This window comes from Engraulis encrasicolus, chromosome 10, assembly GCF_034702125.1.
Source record: "Engraulis encrasicolus isolate BLACKSEA-1 chromosome 10, IST_EnEncr_1.0, whole genome shotgun sequence".
NCBI lineage: Eukaryota > Metazoa > Chordata > Actinopteri > Clupeiformes > Engraulidae > Engraulis > Engraulis encrasicolus.
In genome coordinates this window covers 21,286,354-21,303,186 of record NC_085866.1, presented here as the reverse complement: position 1 = coordinate 21,303,186, position 16,833 = coordinate 21,286,354, and the positions used below count along the sequence as shown (strand labels likewise).

The following is a 16,833-nucleotide window of genomic DNA, read 5'->3' as shown; positions in this document are numbered from 1 at the left end:
TTGGAAGTATTGGACATGCAAATTATTGACTGAATGGTAAAAGTGCCTGATGGATTTTAGCTAAGAGGAAAGTGAAATATCGTATTTGTCTTCCAAAGTTGCCACATGTCAGTGTCCTGCTGTGTTTTTGCCATGTGTAGAGTTGTGCTGAAGGGAATAAATTAACCCAGAACCTGAGATAGGCAGCATTCTTGGAAACACTACTCTCTCTCTCTCTCTCTCTCTCTCTCTCTCTCTCTCTCTCTCTCTCTCTCTCTCTCTCTCTCTCCCTCTTCCATCTCCCTCTTTCATGCTTCCTCTCCCTCTCTCCCTTTCCTTCCTTTCCTCTCTCTCTCTCTGTCTCTCTGTCTCTCTGTCTCTCTCTCTCTCTCTCTCTGTCTCTCTCTCTCTCTCTCTCTCTCTCTCTCTCTCTCTCTCTCTCTCTCTCTCGTGCTCATTTGTGAAAGAGGGGGGCCCCATAGGGTGTGGTTGTTGTTGAACCTGGTGTGGTGTCACACTACCCTGATGGGCCTAACGTGAACCAGCTTGTCAGACTTGCTGGAGAGGTCAAGATGTGATTAGAGAGTCAGTGAGAGAGTTTTGTGTGTGTGTGTGTGTGTGTGTGTGTGTGTGTGTGTGTGTGTGTGTGTGTGTGTGTGCGTGCGTGCGTGCGTGCGTGCGTGCGTGCGTGCGTGCGTGCGTGCGTGTGTGTGTGTGTGTGTGTGTACGTGTGTGTGTGTGTGTGTGTGTGTGTGTGTGTGTGTGTGTGTGTGTGTGTGTGTGTGTGTTCATACATGCTTGCGTGCGTACGTGCATGCATTTACGTGTGTGTGTATGTGTGTGTGTGTGTGTATTTGAGGTACAGAAATAGGGTAGTGTTCTGTTTGCCTGAACCTCCAGGCGGGGTGGGGGGGTGGCTTAGAGTTCACCGGAGTCCAGCGTGACCCCGGGGTCCTGAGTTACGGTGGCAGCAAACCCATCAGGCATTTTACATTCCTCCCGGTGTTTTGCTTTCGTTAAAAGCATTAAAGGCATTATCCTTCAAATGTTTTTTTTTTCTCTTTCAAAAGCTACAAGGATTTTTATTGTGTTCATTCAGAATTCATTGAGTTCATAAACAATCATGGTATTCATTTGTTAACACATTTTCCATAAAAAAAAAAAATATATATATATATATTCCATGACACTTTCCATATTCTTTGCTATGGTGAATAATGTCTGACCTACCGGTATCTATACCCCATTTAAATATACTTTTATCACAAATAAGTTTACTAAAAATACATATATATATATTATGGCTTTTATGCCTTTATTTCAATATATATACGTATAATATGTATATAAAAAGTTACACATGCCCACTAACTCTCTATTTCAATGTATATACACGTTGTATAATACATATATATATATATATAAAAAGTTACACATGCCCACTAACTCTCTATTTCAATGTATATACACGTCGTATAATACATATATATATATATAAAAAGTTACACATGCCCACTAACTCTCTATTTCAATGTATATACACGTCGTATAATACATATATATATATATAAAAAGTTACACATGCCCATTAACTCCCCTCTCTCTCCCCCTGCAGGTTTCCTGTACGACTACACCCGGACGTACGACTGTTCCTTCTACCTGGCGGGCGTGTGCTACCTGCTCTCCTCCGTCTCTCTCTTCCTGGAACCGTTGGCACGGAGATGGCAGTCAAGGAAGCAGCGCCTGGAGGACAGGAAGAACTCCGCCACAAGCGGGAGGGTCAACGGCTGTTTCTGCGCCGAACCCACCAGGAACGGTGTAGTCTAGCAGGTGTGTGGGCGTATGCGGAGGGAGAGCGAAGGGTTCAAACAGTAATGTCTTCAAATGCCCTCATACGCATTCTAAATTTACTCTTCAATAGCTTGAACGTCAACGGCTCTTTCTGCGCCAAACCTCCCCGGGAACGGTATTGGGAAGGTGCATGTGTGGAGGGGGAGGGAAGGTTCAAACAGCAGTATCTCCGAACTATGATCCTCTACACTCTACACTCCTTTTTTTAACTTTTTGGACGTCTACATGATGAAACATTGAAATGGGAATCAAGTCAAGCCCTCAACTCTCACCCAACTTCCGAACTTCCGAGCGCCCATGACTCAAGATTGAGAGAACCACCCTCCAATCTCCTCTGCAGCACGTTGGACATCCAATGTCTCCTTTCACTCAACCCCCACTATCCACACACCCAGGGCCACTGACAGCTTTCGCTGGGCACAGAACAAAGTCACCTGAAAGGGCCCCCCATCCAATACATACAATGTAATGGAAACACAATTTTGGCCCCCCTTTCTACCGGGGCCTGGGACAAATGACCCCCTTTTCCCCCCCTGTCGGCTTCCCTGCACCTGTACACCACACTCCCCGGCCTCCACATCCTGGACCTTCAGGTGTGGGTGGGTGGTCCAAGGTGGTATTGGTTGGAGGAACGCCTCCAGCTTCAGAGTACTTTTATTTCCTTCAAAGGAGAAACAGTAACCGTATGCAATAATAATAATAATTCTGACCAACACACACCACCACAACACAGTGCTTGATGAAACGGAGCCTGCTGCCTTAGATTGCAAAATGAAATTGTGTTAATCTTGTTTTGTAACTTTTTTATATATATGTATGCCAAATGCATTTATAATATGACCTATTTTTGTTGTTATTGTTACTATTATTATTATTATTATTATTATTTCCCCCCTATTGTTTCCACTGGCATCCTGTCCTTTTGAAAAGACAAAACTTGATGAATAGACTTTTGCCTTGCTCACTATTGATTGTATTTTTTGGATTGTTGCTTTTCACGGTGATCAAAGGAAGGGCATATTAGATTGTATGTATTTCACTCTTTAGATTCTTTTATGTCAGTATGTAACATGTTTTTATGTATGTTTTAGTCACCAATATGCACTTTTTTGCCAAAACTAGGTTGAATTGTTCTGGTGCGAAAGCCCAGATGGTTCTTTTATCTTTCTTGGGCCAGAGACTGTTTGCTGCATAGATGTCAACCTCAAAAGAGGATATCACTACAGTACAAAACAAAACTATTGTTATACTTTTTTTCTTCTTTTTCTTACTGCACAGTTCAACTTCCTTGGAAGGTTGTTGAGCTGCATTAGTGGTGGTTGACCGAGTGTTGGGAGAGCTCAGAACGTGACGTAAGAGTGAAATGCGTGCCCTGTGTGCACATTTTGTCACCAGTTCTGTCCCACACACATCTACCTCTCTTCTTGTAGTTATCCCACAGTAGCCCTGTACAGTTGGCCAGTTGGCCCAACCATTTTAAATACAGATTTTAATGGTGCAGAACTGGAATTTATATATTTTTTTGTATTGAAAATGTCAGTAGTTTGTTTCTCTTTGTTTCCTGCTACCACTCTGCCTTGGTACTGTATGCTTATCTTTATTACTAACGATGCTGTGATGATGTAAGCCAAAGATGCAGTAGACGACCTATTCTCTTCTTTACATTACATCCATCTCTAACTACAGCATGTAGCTCTCAATGTCTGTCTGCTCTGCTGTGTGCTTGGCACCACCAGGAGATTTTCCTGTCTCATGTGCTCTCTGTTTTGATTTTGAAACCTTCCATGGAACACACAACAATGTGTTCTGTTGTAGACTGCCCTCCAGTGGTGAGGAGGGGGTCATTGCAGGAGGAATGTCACTTTAATTAGTGCAAATCTCCTTTCACTCTCTCACTCAAGTCAGCACTGCTCTGGGCAGCTTACCGAAATCCACTCCAAGCCCCACAGTCACTGGACTCACGCATTGATCCTTATGTAACCCATTTTCTCCCCCATTTTATTCTCCAAGCCAAGAAAAGAAAAGCGAGGAAGAAAAAAAAAGTCACAGCATGGAGACTTTGGCAAATGCTGTGCGTCTGGAATGGCTTTGTGACTGTGAGAGTATATATCCACGTATACCACCCAAGGGGTTGAAGGTTCATGCTCTTACCATACATTGGCCACAATGTTGTGCGATGGGTTTCCTCGATTGGTCTTCTACAATGAGACATGGATCCATAGACTTGGGTACACTTGAGACCTTGTGTAGCCTAAGCATTAACGCAGGTGTGGGTGATTACTGCAATGCTGAGTTGGTGATTCTCAGTGAAATGGAGTGCTGAGCAGAGTCAAAGTACTGGTTGTAATCTTTTATATGTGTGTACATCTATGGGGTCCTGGTGGTTGGGAAACTGATTGCAAAGGTGTTAACAGCTGATTTTTTTTTTTCAATTTAGTGGTCACAGCTTTCATCTTGTCTGCAATAAAGACTTAGCGCGGCCACTGATTAAGCAGTCTTGTGTTCATGTTGAAGTGCCTAGCAGCTGATTTTTGTTGTTGTTGTTGTTGTCATACGTGTGTGACCCAATGAGGTAGCCTAACACTTTATTTGAATGGGTCTACATTAGGGTATCATGTAACTGACATACCTATAGCAATAACACGACATGTCATTGTTGTGTCATAAATGGTTTTCGGAATGTCATGACACTCAAACAATGTCATCTTGACATTCCAAAACCTGAATGACACATTATGAATAATCATAAACATCAATTAGCATATATATCATTAATAATCCTGGAATGTGGTATGTCATCGGTATAACTGTTACATGACACCTGTATGTAGACACCTTGAAATAAAGTGTTAACCAATATGCATATAGTACTGTATGATAGAATGTTTATAGCCACATTTAGTAAATGTTGAAACATCACCATCAGACACCATCACATTTTTCATTTCCTGAAAATACACTGAAATGTCAAAAAAAAATCTAGAAAAATTGCTAATTTTCCAAATCTGATCTTAAGTTGTCAATTGGTTCAGTCACTTCAAAGGTGTACATTTCTGCACAGTTGCAGTATCTTAGTGTGTGTACTCGACACACTGTGAAAGATGACAATTAGTTATGTGTCAGGCTTAGAAGGACTGATTGTTCACCAAGCTCATAGACGTCATGTGACTGGCTCAACAAAGAGCTAAGCTAACACTAAGAGCCTTGGCTTGGACCAAAAGTTTTATGTTCTCTTCGGATTTTAATACATTATGTCAGTAACGGCTTGTTTTATGTAGGGAATGCTTTTCCATTGTTCTTTACCTCAAAGACAAAGAAAGCGTGATAACGAGAGAGAGAGAGAGAGAGAGAGAGAGAGAGAGTGATAGTGAGAGCAGAAAGGCATCACATGCATGGTGGGTGGTGGGATCATTAGGGAAAGGAAAAAAAAACAGCCTGAAAGTGACAATTACTGTACTGTACAATTACTTGGCCTACCGGTTGAAAGCACAATTGTTTCTTTTTTGAACTATAGAGAATGATCATTTGAAACTGTCTGTTTGTCTGTTGTCATCTTTGTCAAGGCACCGCCACCAGTGCCACCACCAAGTAAGTAGGCTACTCTGCTTATCAGAGCTGGTGCACTGCGATTATTACTGTAAGTGAAATAAAAATTATAAGGCCTGAAAGAAAATAATTTTTGAGGACCTACACCAACGTTATCGGTATAACCCTGAATCCGTCTTCTGTCTTCTGTGAAGTTTTGGGCTCTCTCAGCTTAAATTCAATAGAAATTCAGCTTAAATTCAAAAGACAAACTCACAATCTCAAGTTTTCTTTCTCATTGCGTATTTATTTTTACCAAAGTTACAGACATGTCATTGTTCATCTTAACTGACATCAGTGTCATCATTACTAACAATGGCTGAGGCCAACATGTGTGAACATCAGAATGTTGTTATAAACTTAATTTGACTGTCTTTTCTACTTACCCCTTTCTTCAGTTTGGAATTCAAGTCACTTGAATTATTATCACTTTCTTATATGCACAGGTCATACAAGGTTGAAATTACGTGTCCCTCTATTCTGACTATGCAGAGATATAGACTTACACAGGACTGACAGACATTTAAGCTTACGACAAGGTTGTGTGCAGTGTAACAGTGTAAGTAATGAATAACAATAATAGTAATGATATAATGTGAGACATTTAACGTAAAAAAGAATAAAATGTAGGCTAAGACATGAAGACAAGAACAAGGCCAGTGTACAAGACGCAGTCCAGCTGGTCTTGTTATCAAGTAGCAGCATTTGGTGTGTCGTGTATCCAGGGCTGGCCTGGGGGGAGAAATAGGGGCATAAATAATAAATAATAATTAGGGGCACAGAACTCACTTACCGGTGGGCCCTGCACCCTCGTTGGCCCCTATTTTCAGAAATGTATTTTTTTTTTTTTTTTACATTTCGGAAAATAGGGGCCCACATGGATGCAGGGCCCACCGGGAAATGACTGGTATGCCAGATGGTCAGTCCAGCCCTGTGCATATCGCAGGCCTCAAGGCAGTTAGTCAGTTGGGCCCGAGGCAAGTTGAGCGTGACTACTCCTGTACCTGATCTACCAGCCACTGCAATGCTCTAATTTGGCTGCACAGTGACATTTGAGATGACACCATGACTTGAGACACAGGCCATCAATAGAGCGTGTCCTAGTTCTCTCTGTCTGTTTGTCTCTCTGCTTCTCTCTCTCTCCCTCTCTCTCTCTCTCTCTCTCTCTCTCTCTCTCTCTCTCTCTCTCTCTCTCTCTCTCTCTCTCTCTCTCTCTCTCTAATATCCCACGCCAGTGCACTACTGCTCTAACTTGGCTTTCCAGTGACATTTCACACGACACCATGACTTAAGAGACACATGTGCATGTATATCCGTATAACAGGGCACCTCCCCTGATAATTGGTGGGAAGGAATTGGACACTATGCAGTATGATGTAAAGCATCATGCAACACAGGGCCGGCCCAAGGCATAAGCAAACTAAGCGGTGGCTTAGGGCCCCCGCGCTACCAGGGACCCCCTGTGAGCAGCAAAAATCAAGGAAGGCTACAGTTTGTTACAGATACTTTGTAGCCTATAGCAGAGGTTCCCAACTTTTTTTTCTGTAGGGATACATATTTTTTTAGGATTATGAAGGACCTGATGCTGAGTAGGTGGTGGTATTGGGGGCCCCGGATGAAATTTTGCTTAGGGCACCATAAAGGCTTGGGCCGGCCCATTACGCAACAGCAGCCCTGCAGCTCAAATAGAGTCATGGGGGGCAACTCCCAAAACCAAACAGGAGATTCCGGAGGACCGGTAAGACATTTTTTTCCCCTCCGTGAAACAATATAGCCTTACCTCACCCTTCTTCTCCATTTGAGCCTTTTCCTCACCTCTGCTTGCCTCCAGTATACCATTACCTTGTCTCTTCTTTATTTGAGCCTGCTTTCCTCACCTCTGCGTGCCTTTCCAGGGTTAAGATAGTAACCCCTCAGGTCATCTGAAAGCATCTGAGCTTTTCAACACCATGGCTATGTACGTATATGGCTACCCCCCATATCAACTTCCTCTACAGGTCATGATTTGGTGTAGTAGTCCCTCTCCTTGGTGATGGTAAATAAATATAAATTAAAATATTGCTGGCATACATTAAGTTCTTTGAAATACATTAAGTCCGGGGGCACTGTGGCGCCACATCTGGGCTTGCATGCCCAAGGGTTGCACCCAGGGTTCGAGTCTGGCCTGGGTCATTTGCCATCCCTGCCCAGTCTCTCTCTCCACATTTGTTTCCTGACGCTAAAAACCGAGCGCCACAAATTGATCCATATCATGATGCATGGCAAATGGGGTTAACACATAACATTTGCACTTGCCCGATGATTTTTTCTCCATAGCACCACGTGACGCAATGCTTCCTAATCTGTGGGAAACTCTGTGACCTCTTGATGTCAATGCATGTACAATTGATGACTGATCAGTATCAACTTCTTCTACAAGTTGTAATCTAGGCGTAACCAGGGACCACACCCTCTTCGACATGCATGACAGTGTGAGTAATGGTTGTGTCCGTTATTGGGGCAAAGCGAGTGCTCCACGTGATGACATTACTGACCGCAAGGGTTTCTTCACCTGAGCGTCAGGTGTGTGGGAACATTACACAAGATACTAGGAGACAGCTGGGATGGATGGTGTAATGAGTGATTCACGTAATACACATTTCTAACAGAGATTCTTTAAGTAGGCCTACATAGAGATATGCCAATGTAATAGGTTGCTATGGGCACCTAACATTACCAGGTTCCGGTCTGCCTAAAGGGGCGTGCCATAATACTCCTAGCATTGAATAGAACAGTCCTTAGGTCTGCCTAGGTCTGCCTAAAGGGGGATTTCCCCCCCCTCCCCCTTGCAATAATAAAACCCGGAAACAATGGGCCAATGGAACCTCTCTCTCTCTACTCTCTCTGTTTCTAATGCCCCCTTCAAGACATGTGGGAAGGTCGGGAAGACTGATGAAACTTCTGACATAATTCAGTACTGCACGTGTCTATGGCAGGGGCGTCAGCTGGCCCAATACTACACAGGGGCACAGCAGGGCACAGAAAAAGTAATGCGAGCGTGGGAAGGGCGCGAGCAATTTTTTTTTGCAGTTATTTATTTTAGAAAAGCATAACAAATAGCAAACAGCATAATAAAACACAAGCAATAAGGTTTTAATCAATGTAACTTTACTAGCTTGTTTCTCAATAAGCTTATTTTTTTTCTTACTTAATTATGCATAGGCTGCTTTCATTGCCTTGATGTAGTTTGGCCGACCGGTCCATTCACTCTTTGCAGAAATGACAGCGCTGTTATGACAGAGCAGATAGATTTAAAAGACGCGGCTTAATACATTTGTTGTTACCAGTATGGTAATGACCAAGTCGTGGTGCATTTCTAAAGGACCTGTGTTGTGTCATAGTATTGTAGTGCTACGGTAGTTACATTTCAATGACTATTACAGCGTGCCACTGGAGGTACGGCGCGCATTAAGGGGCTACATAACTGATTAAGAATTGATCATTACAATTTTGCTGACAGGTTATAACACATGCTCTGTGCTAAGGGGTCATTAGCCTACTACAGTGGAGTATTGGGATAGGCCCCTATGTGTTTGAATATATGGTCAAAGAAAAAAGAATAGTCATGCCTTCATAGCCTACTTCATCCATCAATAGGCCTAAACCAATTCTGAAAAAAATGCTTTCAGATAGGAAAAATCTACTACTCTTCCATAGGGAGTGAAATGGAAGTTTTTGAGTCTGGCTTACTTGATGTCTGCAGAATGCAGGTGATAGTAGTCTCTTCTCCCGAATAAGTGTCTTCCAGCTCAGTGTGTTTTTTATAGGCACTGGTGACTGATGTGCCAATGTTTGTTGTAACCAAGTGCCAACCCACACTGCACACTACTCTTCGTCTAATCAGCTCACTGAAAATATGCTCTCGACTTTCCTCATTCTTGTGAGATAACTTCCAGATAAAACCTGGCATTTGTCTTCCTGGGCCTCAAAGTGCCATCGCATTAGACCACCAGCCCTGACTTTGGTCATCTCTCTAGTTAAAACTCAAAACACACACACACACACACACACACACACACACACACACACACACACACACACACACACACACACACACACACACACACACACACACACACACTGCACCTACTTAAAAAGAGCGCGCGCGCACACACACACACAAACACACACACACGCGCGGTAAAAATGAATATCACCTTCACTGTTTTTTTTCATACACGTTTTGTAAGCATGCTTTTATTTGTGAAGGCCTACTAGGACATATTTGGCACCGTTAGAAAGGTCTGCTCCTACTCTGTTCAGTAGTGTGCATGTTATATCGCCACAGTTTAGTGTTTAAAACCAACATTAGGTAGAAGTAAGCACTTCTCATCCAACAGCAGAAAAGGTTTTCAAGCGAATCTCCATTTAGATTAATGTTACTTCCGTCATCCATCAGTTCAAATCAGTGTCTTACCTTTAAGCTGACTTGACCACGAACAATCTTCCAATAATCCACTAACAGACATAGCCAGTAGATTGCCATGCATTTCGCCACCATGCCCAAACTAATTAAAACATTCAACACTGCAACTGAACGGCAGAAAGTAGAAAATAAAAGGGGTGCGTACTTACATCTACCATCATGCACCACACTGTTTTTGTTTGCAAATTCTTCATAAACATGTTCAATAAATACACCAAATAAAACGGGATCATATTGTTTTTACTTAAATTGCACCTCTGTGTCATATTTTAACTTTGTTGTAGGAATTGTACTTTTTGAAAAATGACTATACATAGTACAGTATATGTACATACATGTACCCACCAGAATAAACTGCCTGTCACTAGTTAAGGGTATATATGACAAATCTACTCCTTTCATCCATTGTACTGAAGTATCAGAACTTCTTTGGACTTGGACGTCGTGTATGTTACAGAGAGTGGCCTGCAGGGAAAACAGTATGGCCTGCTACGTTTGTAATGGGTTTGGCCTGAATAACAATATAATAAATACACGTCAGGCCACCGAGCATTTGCCCGGTATGCCCTATGGCCAGTCCAGCGGTGGTTGTGTGAGGGACAACATGAATGAGAGAAGTATGGTCTGAGTTGGGTGAAGGGCACCCTACTGTACATGCATGGGTGGGTCTGCTTTCTGGAGTGGAAGGCAGGCAGTATGATGGTGTGACCGTCACTAGGGTCGTGGGCATGTTGTGACAGTCACATCAGTGTGCACGGTATTATTAGTTACCCCTTGTAGTCATGGATTAAAATCCTGGATCCTTTACTTGACGCTGGCATCATAGATATGACATGACAATGTCTATCATAACATTGTCGTAATAGATTAATTATGTCTATGTCATAAACATGTATGACTGTTGTCATGAAGTGACAGTTGGTTATGGTAAAGACAGCCCTAACAATGTCAACTTTTCCTGACCATAAGACATTCATGACATTGACATAATGTTTATGACTCCACGTCATGACACTGTTTTGACACTATTATGACACTGTCATGTCATGCGTATGATGCAGGCATCAAGTACAGTGTAACCCCCTTTTTCTGGCTTTAGAATCAAATGCACCTCCTGGGAAATCAAAAGTGGGTACCTTGAACTTGACCTCAGGTGACCTCATGACCTTATGAGGAAAATAATGTTTTTTAATCACGCACAGCAATACGTCACTGTTTTTGTCGGATGATCTGTTAAGGTATCAGTTGGTTATGTTCCAGGAAGTACTGCACACGGGACTAGTAGATATGTAAAAGAAATGTGTTTCCCAATTTCCTGCATTCTAGTGCATTGTAGGGTGACCTGTTAGGTAAATCTTAACCTCATTACGAGGATACGTATACAGAAGACAAGTAGATGTCAGTGTAGAGCCCACTTTGAAGAATATATTTTAATTGATTTGTATTCCATTGAGGAAAATAAGTATTTGACCCCTCTAGTCAAAGAAGACAAAATACTTGGTGGCAAAGCCCTTGTTTTCTCGTACAGAGGTCAGATGTTTCTTTCAGTTAATGACGATGTTTGTGGATATATTAGAAAGGATTTTTGTCCACTTTTCTTTGCAGATCATCTCTAAATCATTTTAGTTGTATGACTGTAGCTTGGCGAATGGGAGCTTCTGTTCCCTTCACAGGATTATTATAGGGTTAATGTTTGGAAACTGTCTAGGCCACTTCATGACCTTAATGTGCTTCTGCTTGAGCTACTCCTTCGTTGCTTGGGCTGTATGTTATGGATTATTATCATATTGGGAGGCCAATCCATGACCCACCTTCAGTCTAGTGGTGTTGGGAAAGAGGTTGGCATGCAGCATTGTACGTTTACATGTCTCCCTCCATCCATTTCTTGACGATGTGAAGTTGTCCTATGTCTTGGCCAGACAAACAACTTCAACACATAATGTTACCACTTTCATGTATGATGTTGGAGAAGGTGTTGTTCTTGGGATCATAGGCAGCATTTCTCTTCCTCCAAACACATCGAGTTGTGTTAATGCCAAACAGTTTGATTTTGGTGTCATCTGATTCCAGCACCTCCCAATCATATCCTAATCATTGGCAAACCTCAGGTGAGCCTGAACAGGTTCCTTCTGAAGCAGGGGTACCATTCATGCACTGCAGGATTTTAATCCGCTGTGGTATTAAGTGTTTCCAATAGTTTTCGTAGTGATTGAGGTCCCAGCTGCCTTGAGATCATTTCCTAGCTCCTCCCATACAGTTTTAAGGTGCTTTATCTCTTTTTTTTCCTGGTTATTAAATTCCCACAAGGTCAAATCTTGTATGGAACACACAGACAGGCCTAAGATTGATGATTGATGATCATTTTGTATGTCCTAAAATTTGGAAAAAATGCACCAACAATATCAACCTTAATATCCAGGAGCACATTTCAGCCTTGTTGAGTTCTAAAATCTTGTCCCTGACATCCTTTGACAGCTTTTTGGTCTGTCCCATGTTGGCGAGTTTAGTTTGATTGATTGACTGATTCTATGGACTGATTCTGCAGATTCAATGTGTCTTTTGTGCATGTTACTATTAACAGGTGTGTTCAATTCAGATAACAAGTTGATTGGAAGTGCCATTTGATCTGCGGGATCAGAACTCTTAATGGTTGGCAGGGGATCAAATACTTATTTCCCTCAATGAAATATAAATCAATTAATATATATTCTTTAGAGTTAATTTCTGGATTTTCTTTTTTATATTCTGTCTCTCCATATTAGAATACATATTATCATTAACATTAAAGACTGATCATGTCTTTATTAGTGGGCAAACCAACAAAATCAGCAAGGGATCAAATACTTATTCTCCTCACTGTACATGCAGGGAATGGTCGACCAAACCAGTCAGGCCACTATAAATCGACCACAATAAACATTGTTCATCACACGTGAAAAGAATAAATGCAATATTACTTGCACTTGCACACTTGCATGCTAGAAAAGGAACCTTAGCTTCCTGCAGCCTACCTAACCAGTAGGCCTGACCAGCAGGCTACCCATGACAAGGAGACAGGACGGTTGGGCAAACAAACAGAGACAAGAAACAGAGTGTGCATTCCAATAGGCTACCTTGCGTCCTCCACTTGTGCTTGCAGCCTTGCCCCGCCTTCTGGGCCCTCCTCCTTGGAGAAAACAATAGTTTCCTGGCTGTCAGCCTAGCCAAAGCAATTTTTGGGGACTATTCTTCATTCACCATCCAGTTTGCAAATGAGAAAATTACTTTACAATTGAGCTTTTACAAGATATTGAAATATTATAAAATAAATATAATAAAAATGATGTCATCATGACATATTACTTCCTGGTACGAGGCCACAAGCACAACTTTGGCCACAAGACAAGGTTGCATATTGGAACGCACCCAGAGACAGAAACTAACGCCCATCAGAGGTGGACCTTACATTAGGCAAACCCAGGCAATTGCCTAGAGCCCTGACCAAATCTGATCTCCATCGTGGCCCCAACTTTTACACCAGCTGTGGTCAGAGGTGACTCTAGGTTCAGCTGGGGCCCCAAGCGAATATATCAAGGGAGTACACATTTGAATGAAATGTGCCACTACTGTAGCAAAGTGTGAGCTGTTATTTACCATTGAGGGGCTTGGGAGCCCCAAGCGGCTGCCTGCCTAGCCTGGTGACAAGATGCACCTCTGGCCGTGGTGAGCTCTCAAGTAAGCCTGATCTTAATTTGACACTTACATAAAGTAATCAACCAAATAAATGAGACAAAACACTAAAATAGCACCAAAACACAATTTCATTGTCTGTGTTATGACTTTTGAGGGCCCTGCGTTTACATTTCACCTAGAGCCCCAAAATGCCTAGTTTCGCCCCTGTTGCCCATAGTGTTTAGGACAGGGCTATTCAAATGGCGGCCCTGGGGCCAGATGCGGGCGGCCCTTGGACAGCAAGGCTGTGTTCCCCCAAGAGGTCAGAACAAAATGGAAACTTTTAGAGATAAAAGTATGGGTTCTGTATTGAGCTGAAACGGGCCAGGAAATGCAGGAAATTACATTAAGAAATGCAAAATTTTCTGGGGGAGGACCCCCAAACCCCCCGCCTCAATGAACTGTCCCGTGTTTCTTACATTGACAGTTGGCAACCATAATACATATATATTCCTTGTCCGGCCCCTTTGATGGGAGGAATTCCAAAAACTGGCCCTCGGTGACATTTAATTGAATAGCCCTCACAGTAAATTCTGCAGTGCTCATTTACACTTAGAGCGTTGATTTGACATAATTTGGACTTAAATGAACTCTTTAAGTGTTGACGTAACACTGCAACATTTACTATGTGGTTTAGGGTATAAGGTTAAGGTTATGTCCCATTGACTTTGTAACTATGCTACTGAGAGAGCTTCCCTGTATAACAAAACTAGGACATAAGGAGTTGCTATAGTGAATGATGTTAAGTCAATATTCCATAAGAATCTTTCACTTTGGTGATACAAGCACCAAATCTGGTTCACAGGTGCTTCAGGAGCTACTTTCCCAGAAAAGGTCGCTATCCAGGTGGAAAAACAAGATGGCGGCCATTTTTCAAGATGGCCACAATACAGATATAATACAGATACCGTTACGGAAGTGACAAAAGCACCAAACTTTGCATGGTGTTTCTTTAGGGTATATGCTGTAATTCTAGCCTCGGAGCCCTCGGAAAAAGAAAAACATTCTACCATGTCATATACAATATGTCATGCATTACCTTGTTATTACATGGCATTTTACTTAGCTGACAATGTTAATATAGTCCCGAACTCAGCAGAGATGAAGCAAGGGCAGGGGTAGCCTGCTTGACCAGATTGCTGCAACTACAAAAATATTCATAGTGTGAAAGTATGGGTGAGTCTGTGCTTACATGTTTGACAGCAAATGTAACATTGTGAAAATGTTGAGAAGATTCTTGGTCTGAATTAAAATGAGCATTTCCCACACTAAAACTATGGTGAGAATAGACTGCTGCTAATGCTCGCTCAGCTGCATCTGAATTGGGTCATTGCAAGATGATGTCCAAGGTAGCAGGTTCTCCATCCTCTAATTTCCATAACAGATATTTTTTATGTGTATGAGAGAGGGTAAAGGACAATACCTCTCCATGTGTATGAAGAACCCATAAGATCACCTAATTCTAAATTTTCACAAGTAGCATTATGTCTATAGTGACTGCATTTCAGTCTTTAAGAATGGCATTACAGATCACTCAATATACAGTACATGTAGGCTATCTTCAGTTCAAATCAAATGGAAATGATTTCTGAGTAGGTGTTGAGTAAGTAGGCAGAGGTGTGTGAATTGTTTTTTTCCCCCTGAATTTGCAAACAAGTCCGCACCTAGTACTTGTGTCACAAGTTGCATTACAATAAACTCAGTAATCATTGAGTATTTCAATTGCTACTTCAAAAATGACAGCTGATGGACAACATGTTACCTACCGTAGGTCTTTGCCACCTTTAAGAGAAATATTACATTACATTGCATTTGGCAGATGCTTTATAACCAAAGCGACTTTCAAAAGAGGACATATTCAAGCCAACATCACAAGCAAATACAAAGTGCACAGGAGATATACAGAACAACAAGTGCAGTTGCAGAGGGGTTAGTTTTTGTTTTTGTTTTTAAATTAAAGAGTAAATAAAGAGTACACACACACAAACTAAACTAAACTAAACATCATGTCAGGAGTCTGCCCAGGGGCAAGGCCAGTTCAAGCATTAGTCTAGTAGATTCTCTCGAAAGAGGAAGGTCTTCAGTTGTTTCTTGAAGGCTGCAAGAGATGTGCTTAGTCTTGCTGTCTCTGGGAGACCGTTCCACAACTTGGGTACCACAACGGAGAACAATCTTGACTGGGAGTACCTAGAGCGACTGGATGGCAGAGCCAGACGGCTTGTGCTGGATGAGCGCAGATCTCTTCCAGTAACATAGGGCGTTAGTAGGTCCTTCAGATAAGCTGGGGCCGTTCCTGTGATGGTTTTGTAGGCAAGGGTCAATGCCTTGTGCTTGATCTGGGCGGCGATCGGTAACCAGTGCAACTCAATAAATAGAGGAGTAACATGGGTCCTTTTGGGTTGATTGAATATCAACCGTGCCGCCGCATTCTGGATCATCTGCAGAGGTTTTAGCGCACAAGCAGGTAGGCCTGTCATGAGTGAGTTGCAGTAGTCAACGCGGGACAGGACAGTGGCCTGCACCAGTCGTTGTGTAGAATATTGTGTCAGCACAGGTCTGATATTCCGTATGTTGGACATCTGGAATCGACAGGTCCGGGTGACTGAGTTGATGTAGTTGGAGCATGACAGCTCATCATCAATCATGACGCCAAGGTTTTTGGCGACTTTGTTTGGGGTCACGATGGTGGAGCCTATCTTGAGGTTGATGTTGTGACTGAGCGACTCTTTAGCTGGGATCACCAGGAGCTCTGTCTTGGCCAGGTTCAGCTGTAGGTGGTGGTCCTTCATCCATGTTGACAAATCGGTGAGGCAGGCAGCGATGCGTTCCGAAACCGTGGTGTCATCTGGACGGAACGACAGGTACATCTGGGTGTCATCAGCATAGCAGTGGTAGGAGAACCCATGTGTTTGAATGACATGTCCCAGGGAGGAGGTGTATATTGCAAACAGAAGGGGTCCCAGCACTGATCCTTGGGGTACGCCTGTGGAGAGGGTGTGAGTCGTAGACAGTTTCCCTTGCTATGACACACTGAAGGTGCGTCCAGAGAGATCCAGATCTATGTTAAAAATCAATTCTCATATGGTATATATGACTTTTTTAACCTTCAAGATTTTGAGTGGTAACAGTAACATAACTCATTCCCACTACATCTTTTTGCATCATATTGTACATGACCTCAGAATGCTCTAAATGTTTCAGCTCTGTGTAGTTGTACTGCACAGTACAGTACAGTTACAGTA

General features: G+C 42.4%; 1 protein-coding gene across 1 annotated transcript in view; it reads left to right on the top strand.

Moving 5' to 3' along the window:
- Positions 1-4,585, top strand: part of slc16a4 (solute carrier family 16 member 4) — a 48,090-nt gene extending 43,505 nt beyond the window's left edge. The window contains exon 11 of the mRNA XM_063209638.1: positions 1,595-4,585. Coding sequence (XP_063065708.1) covers positions 1,595-1,806 — 212 coding nt within the window. The 3' untranslated portion in view covers positions 1,807-4,585. The remainder of the gene's footprint in view (positions 1-1,594) is intronic.
- Positions 4,586-16,833: the final 12,248 nt, after the last annotated feature.